General features: G+C 38.9%; 1 protein-coding gene across 1 annotated transcript in view; it reads left to right on the forward strand.

The window, feature by feature from the left end:
* CBFB (core-binding factor subunit beta) overlaps nt 1-14,193 on the forward strand; it is a gene marked incomplete at its 5' end in the record, with an annotated part of 63,691 nt that extends 49,498 nt beyond the window's left edge. The window contains 1 exon segment of the mRNA XM_006155581.3: nt 11,965-14,193. Coding sequence (XP_006155643.2) covers nt 11,965-11,987 — 23 coding nt within the window.
* Between the last annotated feature and the right edge of the window lie 3,870 nt (nt 14,194-18,063).

An 18,063-nucleotide genomic window follows, 5' to 3' on the forward strand; every position in this document is an offset into this window, starting at 1 on the left:
ATCCTCGGTGGACTACGTGGGGGTCCAACGCCATAGCCATTACGCTAACTGCTGGTTCCCTATAAGCTGTTTTTGTAAAATGCAAAACCCTTTCTTATTTGATATTTTATACAGAACCTCAATATTTAAGACAGATTTTAAAAAAAAAAGGGGGGGCCACCTTCTCTGGGTGAAGCAGAGGTAGATATTCTTCTGATCTTCCTCTGTGGTGTTTTCAGGAACCTGGTCGGTGGAAGAATATAACTTGAAAACCTTCTGTGTAGAACGGGCATGAGGTTTATTATTGCCCTAGTTTTAGCATGCTAGCTCCACTACTTGTTGTCATGTGACATTGGCAGATTGCTTATATTCTTTTTAAAAGATAAGTTTGGGGGACCAGCAGGTGGTGTGGTGGTTAAGGTGCTGGACACTCCCACATGGCTGACCACGGTTCAGGTCCTGGACCTGGCAGCTTGCTTTCTCAATCTTTCTCTCTCTCTGTCTCTCTCTGGTCAAATTAAAATAAATGAATGAATAAGTAAAATAAATAATCATATATTTTTTAAAAAGACAAGTTTGGTGGTTCTTTCATTTCTTTTCCTTTTTTTTAAAGATCATTTGCTTACGGGGTCAGCAGGTGGCATGGAGGTTGAGGCGTTGGACTCCCACATGGTTGACCATGGTTCAAGTCCTGGACTTGGTGGCTTACTTTCTCACTTTTCCTCTCTCTCTGTCTCTCTCTGATAAAATTGAAAATTTTTAATAATAAGTAAAATCAAATAAATAATTCTTTAAAAACCAAAAAGATTATTTGCTTACTTTTTTCCTATGAATGAGAGTGCACTCCCAACAGATTCTTTATACCATGACCCCCCCCCAGCCTTAGCTAACCATGGATGATGGGCACACTCATGGCCAGCATACTTGGGGAGGTCACAACCTTCCCAGAGAGAGACTCAGCCTCACAGAGTCCTACCACTGGACTACTATCTGGCCCTGCCTGCCACTTTGGACTTTATCTGTAAAACCTACCTTATAAGTTGCTGTCTAGCCTAGTGTCTGATACTTAAAATGGGAGCTTGGTAGAAGCTAATTTTCTTCCTCTCTCTCTCTCTCTTTTTTTTTTTTTTTTTTTTTTTTTTGGTGTCAGCAGGTGCCTGTGTGTACCAGAGTAGAGGGAGGTAACACCCTGACACCCTACAGTGGGACATGGTCATGCCACAGTCCTTTCTCCATTTCTCCATCTGTCAGGAATTAGGCCATATCGTTTCTTTTCCTGGCTCACAACATATTTGTAGTAGCAGAAAAGCAGCAAAAATAGGCATATCCTAACTTTAGACTTTGAAACGTGAAGATACAGTTTTGCCAGGCTATTTATTTATTAAGATTATTATTTCTTTCTTTCTTTCTTTCTTTTTTTTTTTTTTTTTTTTTTTTTTGGCTATAGGACATGCACACTCTCCAGAGAGAGGGAGAAAAAGGGAGAAAGCAAGTCACCAACCAGGTCTGCGACCCAAATCTCAGTCAGCCCTGTGGGAATCCAGTGCATTAACCACTATGCCATCCGCTGGCCATTTGCCAGACTTACTTTGGAGTTTGGTGGGGTTTTTTTTTTGGGGGGGGGTGGTTGGTGGTTGGTTTTGTTTTTTCTTTTTTTTTTCCTGAAACAACCAATAAAGGATTTAATTTTTTCTTGGCTATGTTGGAAGGTGAGATAGCAATTACCATGGGGTTTTGGAACATGAGGAAGGCATCTGCATTCCGATAACATTGTAGTTCTTTATCTGGGTGCTAGTTCCATGGATGTGTTGTCTTTGTAAAAGTTTTCATTAAGTTACATGGTTAACAATTTGGGCATTCTTTTGGAATTTAATAAAGAGACTTTTAAAGAGGACAAAAATAATTATAGGCATACTGTGAGGTACTTCCCATAGGAACCTATTGCTGCATAGAAGTAGCTGAATGCCTTTTCTGTCAGAGAATTCTTCCTCAATTTGAAAATGTTGACATGTTTCCTCTAGCAGCACTGTTGGCTCTTAATTCAGCTACTTAGTGACACAGTACTGAAACCAAATGTTAACAAATAAGTGGTTGTGGGGCCAGCGTGGTGGTTAAGGGAACTGGACTCCCACATGGCCAACCACGGTTTGAGTCCCGTACCTGGTGGCTTCCTTTCTCACTTTCCCTCTCTCTCACTCTATCCCTCTCTGATCAAATTAAAATAAATAAATAATGTTAAATAAAATAATTCTTTAAAAAAATAAAAATAAGTGGTTGTCTTTAATGTCAGAATGGGTAAGTAAATTAGTGTTTATACACAATTTTAATACAAGCCACCAAATCATAGAATTTCATGTGGAGGGACCAGCAGGTGGCGTGCTGGTTAAGGCGCTGGACACTCCCACCACATGGCTCACCACAGTTCGAGTCCTGGATCTGGTGGCTTGCTTTCTCATTTTCTCCCTTGCTCTCTCTGGTCAAATTAAAATAAATGAATTGATAAATAAAATTAAATAATTCTTTTTAAAAAAAAAGAATTTCATGTGGAAACTTTGGAAATAAAAATAGACATAAAGGGGACCAGCAGATGGTGTAATGGTTATGCTGCTAGACTCCCACATAGTTGACTGCGGTTTGAGTCCCAGACCTAGCAACTTAATAAACTCATGCCGGGCGCGTGTGCGTGCATGCCCAAGATCCCAAGAGGAGAATGGAGGAGAAGGGATTGCAGAGAGGCCATCTCTTTTGGGGGTTGATTTCTTGCTTTCTGTCTCTTTGTCGCTCTGGCAAGCGCACATACCCTATAGCAAAAATCTCTCTTAAAAAATAGGCAAAAAGATTCATGTGGTTTTAGTGTTTGTGTTTGGCATGTTTTTGGAGCCTTCAGTTCTGTGTGGTCCAAGACAAGAATCTTAGTCTCTATTTATTTTAAATACTAAAAGACTTCATTTTTCAAATCATTTAACTCTACAATACTCATTCTTTCATAAGAATAAATCAACATACGAGTATGTCCATAGAAGGCCTTCCTGGGACATGTTTTGGGTAATTGCCATAGATGAGAATAAACAAGAGAATACAAACTCAGAATGAGAATTGAAAGAGAATGAGGAGGAGGATGCTGATCTGACTTCTCCCACGTAAGAGGGAGAGAATCTTGGTTTTCTATCATAGGAGCTGTAGATTTAAGATTTATTTTGTTGGTTTTTACTTTTGTCTTTAGAATTATTTTATTTAACTCTATTTATTTTAATTTGACCAAAGAGGGACGGAGTGAGAGGGAGACAGAGAGGGAAAAACAGAGAGGGGAAGTGAGAAAGTAAGCCGCCAGGTCTGAGATTCAAACAGCGGTCGGCTATGTGGGTGTCCAGTACCCTTAACCACCAGGCCATCTACTGGCCTCAAGATTTATTTTGTTTTAACCTTGTTTTAGTTTGTAAAAATTTATTTGCAGGATGTAGATTAAAAAAAAAAAATAGGTGGACCTGCAGTTAGCTTAATGGCTATGTTGCTGGACTCCCATGTAGTTGACTGCGGTTCGTGTCCCGGACCTGGTGGCTTAAAACTCAGGCCGGGCGTGCGGCGTGTGTGCCCAAGATCCCAAGAGGAAAATGGAGGAATTTCATGTGGAGGGACCAGCAGGTGGCGTGCTGGTTAAGGCGCTGGACACTCCCACCACATGGCTCACCACAGTTCGAGTCCTGGATCTGGTGGCTTGCTTTCTCATTTTCTCCCTTGCTCTCTCTGGTCAAATTAAAATAAATGAATTGATAAATAAAATTAAATAATTCTTTTTAAAAAAAAAGAATTTCATGTGGAAACTTTGGAAATAAAAATAGACATAAAGGGGACCAGCAGATGGTGTAATGGTTATGCTGCTAGACTCCCACATAGTTGACTGCGGTTTGAGTCCCAGACCTAGCAACTTAATAAACTCATGCCGGGCGCGTGTGCGTGCATGCCCAAGATCCCAAGAGGAGAATGGAGGAGAAGGGATTGCAGAGAGGCCATCTCTTTTGGGGGTTGATTTCTTGCTTTCTGTCTCTTTGTCGCTCTGGCAAGCGCACATACCCTATAGCAAAAATCTCTCTTAAAAAATAGGCAAAAAGATTCATGTGGTTTTAGTGTTTGTGTTTGGCATGTTTTTGGAGCCTTCAGTTCTGTGTGGTCCAAGACAAGAATCTTAGTCTCTATTTATTTTAAATACTAAAAGACTTCATTTTTCAAATCATTTAACTCTACAATACTCATTCTTTCATAAGAATAAATCAACATACGAGTATGTCCATAGAAGGCCTTCCTGGGACATGTTTTGGGTAATTGCCATAGATGAGAATAAACAAGAGAATACAAACTCAGAATGAGAATTGAAAGAGAATGAGGAGGAGGATGCTGATCTGACTTCTCCCACGTAAGAGGGAGAGAATCTTGGTTTTCTATCATAGGAGCTGTAGATTTAAGATTTATTTTGTTGGTTTTTACTTTTGTCTTTAGAATTATTTTATTTAACTCTATTTATTTTAATTTGACCAAAGAGGGACGGAGTGAGAGGGAGACAGAGAGGGAAAAACAGAGAGGGGAAGTGAGAAAGTAAGCCGCCAGGTCTGAGATTCAAACAGCGGTCGGCTATGTGGGTGTCCAGTACCCTTAACCACCAGGCCATCTACTGGCCTCAAGATTTATTTTGTTTTAACCTTGTTTTAGTTTGTAAAAATTTATTTGCAGGATGTAGATTAAAAAAAAAAAATAGGTGGACCTGCAGTTAGCTTAATGGCTATGTTGCTGGACTCCCATGTAGTTGACTGCGGTTCGTGTCCCGGACCTGGTGGCTTAAAACTCAGGCCGGGCGTGCGGCGTGTGTGCCCAAGATCCCAAGAGGAAAATGGAGGAGAAGGGATTGCGGCATGGCCATCCCCCCTGGGGGATGATTTCTCACTTTCTTTCTCTCTCTTGTCTGTCTGGTGAGCGCACACGCCCTATAGCAAAAACCTCTCCAAAAAAAAAAAAAGTAAAGTTACTTGAGAGTTTGCGTAGGCAGATTGGGAAGTGATGAGCAGCTTTGTTGTCATAACAACAGCATAAGTGCTTGCTGTGTGCGAGCTATATGCAGTATCATTTTTGCTTTACACTTGATTCATAAATGCTCTCATTTGTAAATTCCAGAATTTAACTCCACTTTGAAGATATGAGGCTGTAAGATAAAAAACTTACCCAAGTTCACATAGAGTGGTAGAGAGAGACATCCTGGTCTGAGCCCAGAAATGTAGATTATTGCCACTGTTTCTTTTATTTTTAAATGTTACTTTGTATTTAAATTTTTTCTGAAGTTGTGTACTTTAAAAGAACTGTATTTTTGTTTGACATGCCTGTTGGACCAGCTCTTGCAGTCTCCTTCATCTGAAAGATTTTGTAATTGTCTTCTGAGCCTATTTTTACCTTTTTTAATGACTTCACATGTTAGAACTTAAAATTTCTACTTCATGGCTTCTCCAGCCTTAGCAGTAGAAAGAACCCGCAGCCACTAAAGAGGTTAGAGGTTTGTACTTTCTAGAGGTTCATACTTTCCAGAGGTCCAAGTTTGTATTCTGATTCTGCCTGCAGCCAACGATGTGGCCTTGGGGGCTGGCCCAGCTTATCATCTTACAGTGAGAGTCAAACAAGATCTCTGATCCACTTTGCTGTACTTTAAAATTCTGTATTTCTGTGTTCTTTTAGCCACATACCAAACAGAAAGTGACTAGCACAGTACCTGGTCGTACTATATGCTGAATAAACTATGGCTATTTTTTTAAATTTATTTTATTTAATCTTATTGTCATTATTTTTACTTTTTTTTAAAGTTGACCAGAGAGAGACAGAGAGAAGGAAAGTGAGAGAGCCAGGTGCCAGGTCTAGGACTTGAACCACAGTCACCTATGTGGGAGTCCAGCCACCTTAACCACCATGCCACCTGCCGGCCCCAAATTATGGCTATTTTTTCATGGTTAGAGCATTTTTCATGAAGAATTTTCAGCAGTTGTTTTGATGATCTCTATAATTAGAGCATGGAGATCAATCAAGAAGTTATAATCGCTTGTTATTTCTGCCATGGCCATTTTGGCACAGACCTGAGCAGTAGGGACACTTGAGCTGCTGGTGACTGTTCTTTGTCTCTCATTTGGAGTCATCTCTTACTAGCTTCTAGAAATTGGATTTGACATGTTTCCGGGTGATGACATGCTGAAAGAAGACAGGAACAACTGGTAGTAAAAGGTCCGTAATAAAATGTCTAGATTAATTTTTTATAAATATTAAAAACAGATTTGTGTTCTAAGGGTTTATGTCAGGCTTATGGGTGTCTGCTTTGTATTAAAACCCTGTTTCGAAATAACCGTTTATAAATTAGAATCAAGGGTCCATATGGATTGACAAGGGAGAAAGAGCTAGAAATTATTACTTCATGCTTTTAGAATGATGGAGTTCATAGAGTTTCTTTGCCATCATCCAGTCTAGCTTTTTATCCATAGAGAAATTCCTTTTGGAACACCAGCCTCCTTTAGAAAACCACCACACAGGGGGCCAGCAGGTAGCATGGTGGTTAAAAGCACCAGACTCCCACATGGCCAACTGTGGTTCGAGTCCCAGACGTGGTGGCTTGCTCTCTCTGCTGCTGTCTCTCTATCTCTCTCTGGTCAAAATGGGAAAATAATGATAATAAATAATTTTTTAAAAAGGTGGGGGTGGGGGGGAACTGCCACATAGGATGCGCTACTTCTCACGGCAGCTCATCCAGTTGTTGAATTTTTGTCATGTGGAAGCTCTTTCATTGAATCTCCATCTGTTTCAGTATACTTGTCTCTTCTTATGGCAGTGGTACTTACCTTCTAGATTGAATTTCCTCCCAGTCTCCCAGCTCTCATTCTTCCCTCTTCTGCTCTCATTCATACTCTGACTTCTGTCCCCTTTTTTTGTTCTTACTCTTGACTCTCCTTCCCTTACATCTTCCTCAGTTCCTTCATAATGTAAATAGAAACAAAAAAACACAAGTAAGTAATAAAATAATTTTATTTCTGCTCTTCATGCTTTTACCAAAAATATACTTTAAGCAAATAAACCTTTGGCTATTTCTGCACGGTCTTGACCACTAGGAAAAACTGCAGCTGTTAGTGGCTGTTCTTGGTCACCCATTTGCAGTGATCCCATTATTATTAAAGTAAGTTGAAAATTTCTCTTATCCCAAGACAAAAGCTGAAATATTCTTTTTGTAAAGTATTATTGGTAGGTTAGTAGTGATTTATAAATATATAATTATTATTGATTGTTCTCAGAGGTTTCTCCATTGCTCAGCCCGTTTCTAACCTTCATTGACTGAAACCAGATGCTTATATCACCATCTCCGATGTTGCAGAATTGATCTGTTCTTACATTACACTTAGCATCGATTGGGTATGGAACATAAATTGTCTTCCTGGCACACATGCATTCCATATCTCTTTCAGTCTGTAACTGTGTAGCATATCTTTTTTTTTTCCTTTTTCTTTTTTTTTAAGTTTTTGCCATAGGGCAGGTGCACTCACCAGAGAAGAAGAGTGATTGAGAAATCACCCTCCGGGGAGACATCCACACCACAATCCCTTCTTTTCCAGTCTCCCTCTGGGATTTTGGGCAGACCCACACCATGGTCAGCCATATGGGAATCCAGTGCCTTAACCACTATGCCACCTACTGGCCCCAAGTGCAGCATATCTTTAACTCGGCTTTAATTGAAAGGAATGTACTAAAATACAATCAGTGTGCAGTCTGCTAACAGAATAGTTAAAATACACTAGAAATATATATCAGAATAATAAGGATTAAAGAAGTTAACATTAGGTCTGGCAGGTGGTGTGGTGGTTGGGGATGCTGGACTTCCACATGGCTGACTGCAATTCAAATCCCAGACCTGGTAACTTGCTTTCTCACTTTCCTTTTCTCTATCTCTCTCTCTCTCTGTCCCTCTGGTCAAATTAAAAATAAATAAATAAATAAATAAAAGTTAAATAAAGTAACTTTTTATTTAAAAAATTAACATTGAATTTTATTTGTTTGAAAGTAAGACACCTGTCATTTTGTATAACTTAACCCTCTTGAGAAATAATTACATAGGTGGAGTTTCTGACTAAATTTGATCATACAGTACAAATACGACCTGTTCTGATGTCAAAAGAGATTCTTTCTCTAACAACTGATTTAGATTTTAAGAACGTAAATCAGGATGTGATTTTTGGTTAAGTTTGTTTCCAAAAACTGGCATAGACATCAGAGAATCAGTTGGTGATAAATTACACAATGTTGTTCAATGATATTGTACAGATCATTGCAGTTAGTCCCTTCTGGTGTCATGTAACAGAGGTAGCCAAAAGCTAACATCCTGGGCCAGCAGGTAGTATGGTGGTTAAGGCCTTGAATTCCACATGACAGACTCCACCATTCAAGCCCCAGACCCCAGGACTTGAACTCCACTATTCAAGCCCCAGACCCCAGGACTTGAAAACCACACCGTGCATGTGTGCCCAAAATCCCAAAAGAAGGGACTGTGGTGTGGCCATTCCCCCAGGTGGTGCTTTCTTGCTTTCTCTCTATCTCTGTCTCTCTTTGGCGAGCACATATGCTCTGTGGCAAAAATCTAAAAAATAAAATGTAAAAATAGTAACATCCAGGTGAAACATACTTGATGGTTAGTTACTCAGACCAGGCGTTAGTTGTAGAGATAGTCAGAAGTGGTCAGATTCAGGCTTTTTATATATAAAATTAGGTCAGTGCAAAAATAATCATGATTTTGGACAGTGAATTTTTAATAATTTTAGCTAGTCCCAAACACAGCTTTATTCGTCAAAATAAGAACCATTATAATCAATACATTTATTTACCACCAATGAGAAATAAGTTTGTTCATTCCTATAGCTTAAAAATCCATACTTTGGGAGACCAGCAGATGGCGTAATGGCTCTGTTGCTGGACTCCTGTATAGTCGACCACAGTTCAAGTCCTGGGCCCGGTGACTTAAACTCATGCCAGGCATGTGTATGTGTGCCCAAAATCCTGAGAGGAGAATGGAGAAGGGATTGCGGCTTGGCCATCACCCCCGGGGGGGGGTTTTTCCCTTTCTGTCTCTCTGTCTTTCTGGCGAGTGCACACGCCCTATAGCAAAAACCTCTCCCCCCAAAAAAATCTGTGCTTCGGGTTTTGACGAACTCTTGGAAGGCATCTTCTGCATCTTACTGGTGGTGGAAATGTTTTTGCAAAAAGTTGTTGAGACACTTGGCAAGAAGTTGGGAATATGGTGGATGAGGCAAAATTTCGTCCCCAGTTTGTTCAAATTTTAAAGCATTGATTGTGTGACATTCAGTTGGGTGTTGTGGAGAAAAATCAGGCCCTTTCTGATGACTAATGCTGGTTGCAGGCATTGCAGTTTTTGGTGTATCTCATTGATTTGCTGACCATACTTAGACGTAATAATTTTGGTGGGATTCAGAAAGCTGTAGTGGATCAGACCCCACCAAACAGTGACTATGACTTTTTGGTGCAAGTTTGGCTTTGAGAAGTGCTTTGGAGCTGCTGCTTGGTCCAACCACCAAGCTGGTCATTGCCGGTTGTCATAAAATCCACTGTTCATCGCACATTACAATCCGATCAAGAGCTTGTTTGTTGTTATTGCATAGATGAAGAGAAGACGATGCTTCAAAATGGCTGTTTTTAAGAATTTTTGGTCATCTCATGCAGCACCCTCTTACTGAGCTTTTTCAGTTTTCCAGTTTGCTTCAAATGCCAAACAGCCATAGAATCATCTTCAAGGCTCTCGATTCATTTGTAAAACTTCTTGAACCACAGCTGCACTGTATGTTCAATAGCAATTTCTGGGCCAACATGTTTTTGATGTTGTGAGTTATCTCTGCTGCTTTATGACCCATTTTGAACTAAAATAAGGAAATCATTTGGGGGCAGTGGGTGGCGTAGTGATTAAGGCGCTAGACACTTTCACATGGTGAACTACGGTTGGAGGTTCTGGGTCCTTGACCTTGTGTCTTACCTTCTCACTTTCCCTCCCTCCCTCCCTCTCTGATCAAATTAAAATAATGAATAAATAAAATTAAATAAATAATTCTTTTTAAATAAATCACTCAAATTTGCTTTTTGTCTAACATTATCTCCATAGTCTAAAATACATATAAAATAAAACAGCAAGTAATAAATTATTAGCAAAAAACATAAAGCAAGAAATGCACATTAAATGGTGTATAACATAACTGTATTTATTTAAGAATATATCCAGGGGCTGGCATATGGCATGGTAGTTAAGGTGCTGGACTCCCACATGGAAAATCGTAGTTCAAGTCCCAGACCTGGCAGCTTGCTTTCTCACTTTCCCTTTCTCTCTGTCTCTCTTTGGTCAAATTTTTAAAAAATAATAATATGGGCCGGCAGGTGGCATGGTGATTAAGGGCACTGGACTCTCACATGGCTGACCACGGTTCGAATCCCAGACCTGGATGCTTGCTTTCTCACTTTCTCTCCGTCCCTCCGTCTCTCTATCTATCTCTCTGTTTTCTCACCCCCCCGTCAAAGAAAAAATACATAAAGTTAAGTAAAATAATCCTTTAAAAAAAAGAGAGAGAAAAATGGTGACAAATTAAATAAATAATTTTTTAAGCCTCAGTTATTAGAGATGGAATTTATTATTACATTTTCAGTCATTTAATTAGCAGACCATATATTTTTCTGTGACCTAGTTTTTTTTAATCTATAAAATGGGGTTAAATAATAGCACCCATTGGGACCAGCAGTTGGCGTAATGGCTATGTCACTAGACTCTAATATAGTCGACCGCGGTTCCAGTCCCAAACCTGGTGGCTTAAACTCACATCGGGCACATGTGCGTGTGTGTGTCCACCCAAGATCCAGAAAGGAGAATGAAGGAGAAGGGATTGAGTTGTGGCCATCCCCCCTGGGGTGTGATTTCTCGCTTTCTGTCTGTCTCTCTCTTTCTGGTGAGCACATGCGCCCTATAGCAAAAACCTCTCAAAAAATTAAAAAAAAAAAAAAAAAGTACCTATGTCATAGGCTTTTGGGAAGAATAGTTTATTCAAGGAAAGTACTCAATACCATGCATAGGTTTTAGTTGGTGCTCTATAAATGTTAGCTATTGAGTTGTTAAAAAAGTTTTAGAAAAATGCATCATGACTTTTCCAGCAACCTAGTATTACTAAGAGGAAAAGTTTGTTTCTTGAGACAGTTAGCTGATAGGTTAAAGATAAATCCTCTAGTTCCAAAACTGAACAGATTTGTTGTGTTGTTTTGTTTTGTTTTGTTTTTGAGAGAGATTTATATTATAGGGCATGTGCACTAACTGGAGAGAGAGAGAAAGCAAGAAATCACCCCTCAGGGGGGATGGCCATGCAGCAGTCCCTTTTCCTCCAGTCTCCTCTTGAGGATTTTCGGCACACATGTACACGACCCTGCATGAGTTTTAAGCTGCTGGGTTCGAGACTCGAACCACAGTCAACCATGTGGGAGTCCAGCCATGTAACCATTACACCATCTACTGGCATCTAGATTTGTTGTTTTACACATAATCCATGTTCATGATGATGCTCTTTAGAAAATTATTTTTATTCTTGATTTTTTAAGAATTATTTAATTTTATTTATTCATTTATTTTAATTTGACCAGAGAGAGAGAGACAGAGGGAAAGTAAGAAAGCAAGCTACCAGGTCTGGGACTCAAACTATGGTCAGCCACGTGGGAGTGTCCAGTGCCTTAACCACCATGCCACCTGCTGGCCTCCCATTCTTGATTTTTAAGAAGAAAAATATGCCATCTATAATTTTAATTGTTCTATGTGAAAATACTGGTTGTAAATTGTTTAGTGTGAATTTTTCTTGTGTGGTGTATGTCTTGTATTTTATGTATAGCATTTTAATATTCAAGATACCTTTTGACCTCCCAATTATGATTTTGTCATTGCAGGCAAGAAGACAACAAGACCCTAGTCCCGGTTCCAATTTAGGTGGTGGTGATGACCTCAAACTTCGTTAATTAGCACAGCAGATGTGTCGCCCATCTTTACATACACATTGCTTCTAATTGGCAGAAATAATCAATTAAAAGACCAGAAACTGTGATAACTGGAGGTACTACGGTCTATTTCTCAAACCTAAGCAGTAACAGACATCACAAACTGCCACAGTTTTGCACTATGATTATAATACCTGCATTTCTAATTTTTTAAGCATGTAAGCCAGTAATAATTTGAATTTTTTTTCTATGCAAGCTTACCTTGTTGGCATTATTTTACTAAGTTGAAACGATCCAATTGTGAAGCTCTTTTTTCCTCCATTATAATTTAAAAGTTCATGTCATTTTAAACACATCAAGAAATTAAAATTTATAACGGAATTTTCTTCTCTTATCATTTTTGTACTTTTAGATATGTTGGTTATACAGCTTTGTTTTAAATAGGTATTATTGCTTTTGTTTTCTCTATTTCCTTTTGTGTTTTTATCATCTACAGCATTTTAAAACTGCTGATGTTTTTGCATTATTGACAAGCTAAAAACCTAGTAGCATAGAGCTGTCTACCACAGCCTTCTAACACAAAGTTTACAGTTGTTAAAGTTGCGGTATCCTTTTAAATGCTAGTAATCACTCCCTTATTTTCCTTTTTAAACATAAACATTTTTAATTAGTATTATTTCTGTAATCTGCCCAGATCTGTTTTAGAGTATGTTCCATAATCAGTTTAGGTGGAGATATTCTCCAAAGACGATAATATTCTACTGAAATGCCTAAAGAAGTCACAAGCTGGCTTCTGTTTTATTCAGGGATTTTTTTAAAAAGTCAATCAGAAAAGGGATACTGGAGCTTCTTCATGTATGTAACAGCATATTAAACTGGAGACAGTGATGAATCAGCTACAAAGGTAATACTGTATTAAAATCATGTTTAAGATAGCTGCTTTTACGTGTCTTTTATATCGCATGCTTTTGTAAAAATAATGCTGGATAACGAAAGATTAGTCTTAGAGAGAAAATGTTCATCTGTGCAGAGGATACATTTTCTTCCATTAATTATTCTGGAAAAAACATTCACAGTTATATATGGTATCTTGCAAAAGGAGTATTAATAGAACCTTTTGAGATGAATTAGTGTAGGAATATTTTTTAAATAGGTTCACTGTCAAATTGAGTGTAACTTTTTGTTTTTAAATACAAGACTGGAAAAAGTGCTAAGTCATTTGGCACCTCCTTACAAATATTTTTCATGGTCACATTCATTAAATGTTACTACATTTCTGAATTTTTGCAAAAAATGTATTTTATCATAATAGAATGGCATTATTTTAGAAAGTTTGAAAAACTGACAGTCAATTCTGAAAATGAACTGAAGTCTGAATAAGGTCATTGCATTCAAAAAGTATCTAAGTATACTTGATTGATGAGGGATATGTGACTTTCATTGTACATAAGTCTTATAATTCATAAACAGATATCCTGTATCTGAGAATAAAAATATTTGTTATATATTTAAATCATGCATGGTAAGGAGTGTTTAAATCATTTTAAACAGTAATGCGTCATGACACCATGCTGATCTTGTGTAACTGAGTACTATGAATGAATTTGGTTGATATTTGGTATTGTGCAGCTCACATGTTTACACACTTGGTGCCCTAATTTCCCCTGAGGGAATGGCCTTTTAAGTGATCCTTACAGTGGTGTTTTAAGGTTACTTTATCACAGAGCTTCTTGGTGTTTGACTTCTGCACTTAACATTTTTTTTAAGAACATGATAATGGAACATTTTTCTCTGTTGCTTCTGGCTAAGGGCTTTTAGTCCACCAGTATATAAGATAAAATGTTATTAAATGTTTCTGTTACCATCTTTCTGTAAATACTGAATATTTCCTGTCATTTAGCACTGTGCTGCTTCTGTCTGTCTTAATGCTGGCATTAAGATCATGAGTCCTTTTTCTCCAGTAATGCAGGCTTTGAAAACTACTTTTATTAAGTTATTGATGCAGTTTGATCATTTTTCTTAATCTATATTTAAACAGAATTACATCATTGCATCATCTTTTCTAAATTCATCTCCATTAAAACTTTGCCTTAAGCTACCAGGTTGCTTATGCCACCATTAGCCATACTGTGTGTTTGTATGTTTAATTTACTTTCGCAATAAACTTCTGTGTAGTGAAAACAAGGTCTTGGTTCTTTATTTACACAATCCAACAATTTCTATTCTAGTATTAGGAATGAATTAAAAATTGACTGTTGTTTCTGAACTGTTCTTTGATCCTACTTTAAAACCTTACGTAAAAAAATAAAGCAACAACAGTGGCATCTAGTGGTCATTGCTACTAATTCCAAAGGAGACCTTTAAATGTAACATAACACAAGATATACTAATTTTTCAGTGTATTTTGGTTTTTAAAAAATCTGACTTGATTTTACCGTTCTATGAGGTGTGACCATAAACAGTGATCCTGTGGGGAGGAAAGAATTTTACAAATTAAACATCTGAGTTCGTAGCATTTTTCAAGCTAGTTGTTTTGGGAATATGCACTTGTAGTATTTTTTATTCTGTTGGTATTATACCAGACGTTCTTAGGACTTATGGCATGTTCCTACCTAGAAAATTAAGCCTTTTACTTGAGAATGTATGCCTTCAGTTTGATTACTAATGAACAGATTTACTTTCTCATCACCAGACTTCTTATCTTTAAATGATTTGGCAAGTTTTTGTTCTCAACTTGCTATAAGATGCATGTGTTGGGGCCAGCAGGTGGGGTGGTGGTTAGAGGCACTGTGGACTCCCACATGGCCAACTGCATTCAAACCCTGGATCTAGGGGCCACCAGGTAGCATGGTGGTTAAGGGCACTGGACTCCTACATGGCCAACCATGGTTCAAGTCCCAGACCTGGTGGCTTGCTCTCTCTCTCCCTCTCTCTCTCACTCTGTTCCTTGCTGGTCAAATTAAAGTAAATAAATATATGGATAAAGTTAAATAAACTAATTTTTAAAAAAAGAAATCCTGGATCTGGCGGCTTCACTTTCTACTTCTCTCGATGTCTTTCTCCCTTTCCCTTTTTCTCACTGTCTCTCTCTCTCTCTAGTCATATTTTAAAAGATGATAATAATAAACTAAATAATTCTAAAAAAAAAAAAAAGATAGGCTCAGTGGAGAAAGAGAGGCAGAAAGAAAGTGAGAAAGCACTTCTCATGCCACAATCTCTTCTCCATTCTCCTCTTGGGGTCCTGGGCATGCACACACACAAACCCAGTGTATTTTCAAGCTGCTGGATATGGGACTCTTAAATGTACTGTAGGCCACATGGGATCCAGCCACTTTAACCATCATACCACCTGGCTGGCCCTACTGTGGTTAAATGGTAACTATCTTACTTGATTTATGCCTCATTTGGCAAAGGGGAATTTTTTCGGCTATAAGTCATTGCTATATAGCACATTACTCCAAAACCTAGCAGTTTAGAACAGACATTTATTGTCTAAGTTTCTTTGAGTCACAAATCTGAAAGTAACCAAGCTCAGTAGTTATGGTTCAGGGTCTCTTGTGAGGTTAAAGTCAGCCTGGGCTATAGCCCCCTCAAGGATTGACTATAGATGAAGGATCCTCTTCCAAACTCACTAACGTAGTCATTGACCAGTCTCAGTTCTTGCAGCTTGTTAGTCAATGGCCTTGATTCATCACTATGTATGAGACAAAGACCTTCGGTTCCTTGCCACTTGGATCTCCCTTAGGGCATCTCACAGTGTGGCAGTTGGCTTCCTCCACAGTGATCCAAGAGGGTTCACACCCAAGATGAAAGCTGCAGTCCTTTTAATAACCTAACCTTGAGCTCCCATACTGTACATTAGAATTGAATCACTGAGTCAGGCCTATACTGAGTGTTTTTGAAGGAAGGGATGTCAAAGAATATATGGACTTTTTTAAAACCATCATAGTCATATTACTTTATATATAAAAATAGTATTTTAAAGTCAACTTGTGGGCCAGCAGGTGGCAAGGCGGTTGAGGTGCTGGACTCCCACATGACTGACTGGTTCAAATCTTGGACCTGGTAGCTTGCTTTCTCACTTTCCCTTTCTCTCTCTCTCTGTTTCCCTCTCTCCCTCTCTCTCTGGTTAGCTCTTGTGCCTTACAGTAAGTTCAAAAATAAAAATAATAATAAAATAATTCTCAAAAAAAAAGTCAACTTGGTGTTCTAATCTTCTAAACATTCTTCAGACGTAAGATCTCAGTATTTTATAAGCAGACTTCAGTATGTAATTTCCCCTGGATAGTATCAGTTCCTTTTTTTTTTTTTTTAAATAGCCAGAAGGCTCATGCACCTACCAGAGGGAGAGGGAGAAAGGACTCCTCAGTGGGGCGTGGTCACACAGCAATTGCTTCCCCACTTCCCTATCCTAATGGGGACTTGGGACTTGCACACACGTGTCTGTTGTGGTTTTCAAGCTGCCAGAGCCAGGATTCCAACTATGGTCAGCCATGTGGGATCTGGCTCCCATAACTGCTAGGCTATGGAGTTGGCCCTCAGTTCTGTTCTTTTTTTTTTTTTTTTTTGTATCACCATTAAGAAATATATTGTTGGAACCAGCAGTTGGTGTAATGGCTATGTCACTGGACTCCCATGTAGTCGACCGCGGTTCAAGTCCTGGACTCAGGGGCTTAAACTCACGCCGGGCACATGTGCATGCATGCCCAAGATATATATATATATTTCCAGGGGTCCAGCCATGATGGCATGCAAGTAGTATCAGCCTCATGAGAGGCCCAGATTAATTTCTCAGATACCAGAATACACAGAGTGCAGTTTAGTTCATTTAAATATAGAATACTCTAAAGAAGATAATCTGTATTAGCTCAACTTTTAGAACAAATTAAGCAACTTAAGAGTTAAGGTCATTATTGGTTTTATTCAGGTTACAGAAACTGAATAGACATGAGTAGATTAAAAACAAGATATGAAGGAACAGTTTTTATTAGAGAAAAAACAGTGTCCTCACACTGCCCATTATGGTGGTGTGGCTGTTAAGAACATTAAAAGTGGCTAAAACAACTGAGGAGCTTATTTTTTTTTTTAATCATTTAACTTAAAAACTCAGACAGTGGGACCAGCAGATGGTGTAATGGCTATGTCGCTGGACTCCCACATAGTCGACAAAATTCAAGTCCCAGACCCATTGGCTTAAGACTCAAGCCAGGTCAGGTGCATGTGGGTGTGTGGCCAAGATCCAGAGAGCAGAAGGGATTGTGGTGTAGCCATCCCCCCAGGAAGCGATTTTTCACTTTCTGTCTCTCTCTCTCCAGCAAGTGCACACGCCTTATAGCAAAAGTCTCTTAAAAAAAAAACAAAAACATCAAGACATAGTGGAACCAGCAGATGATGTAATGGTTATATCACTGGACTGCCATGTGGCCAACTTGGTTCAAGTCCCAAACCCAGTGGCAGTCTGGCCATTCCCCCCCTCAAGGGAGGGATGCTTTCTATTTGTTTGCTTTCTGTCTCTGTCTCTGTCTCTCTGGTGAGCACACGTGCCCTGTAGCAAAAATCTCTCTCAAAAAAAAAAAAAAAAAAAAAGACTAAGGCAGTATTAAATATTTTAACTGTTTTGGAAGGACTGCATTTTATTTTAGCCTTTAAAATTTAGTGTTAGTGTAAAACACCAAATTTTGATTACAGGAGCCAGCAGGTGGCATGGTGGTTAAAGATACTGGATTCCCATATGGCCAACTTCAGTTTGAGTCCCAGATCTGGTGACTTGGTCTCTATTTAATTTTTTTTTGGGGGCGTTTTTCTTAGAGGGCACGTGCGCTCACCAGAAAGAGAGACAGAAAGCGAGAAATCACCCCCCAGAGGGGATGGTCATGCCACAATCCCTTCTCCATTCTCCTCTCAGGATCTTGGGCACACACGCACCCACACACAGTGTGAGTTTAAGCCACTGGGTACGGGACTCGAACCGCAGTCGACTCCATGGGAGTCCAACAACATAGCCATTACACCAACTGCTGATCCCCTAGTGGCTTGCCCTCTTGCATTCTC

The sequence above is a fragment of the Tupaia chinensis genome, unplaced genomic scaffold (assembly GCF_000334495.1).
Source record: "Tupaia chinensis unplaced genomic scaffold, TupChi_1.0 Scaffold000463_1, whole genome shotgun sequence".
Classification (NCBI taxonomy): Eukaryota; Metazoa; Chordata; class Mammalia; order Scandentia; family Tupaiidae; genus Tupaia; species Tupaia belangeri.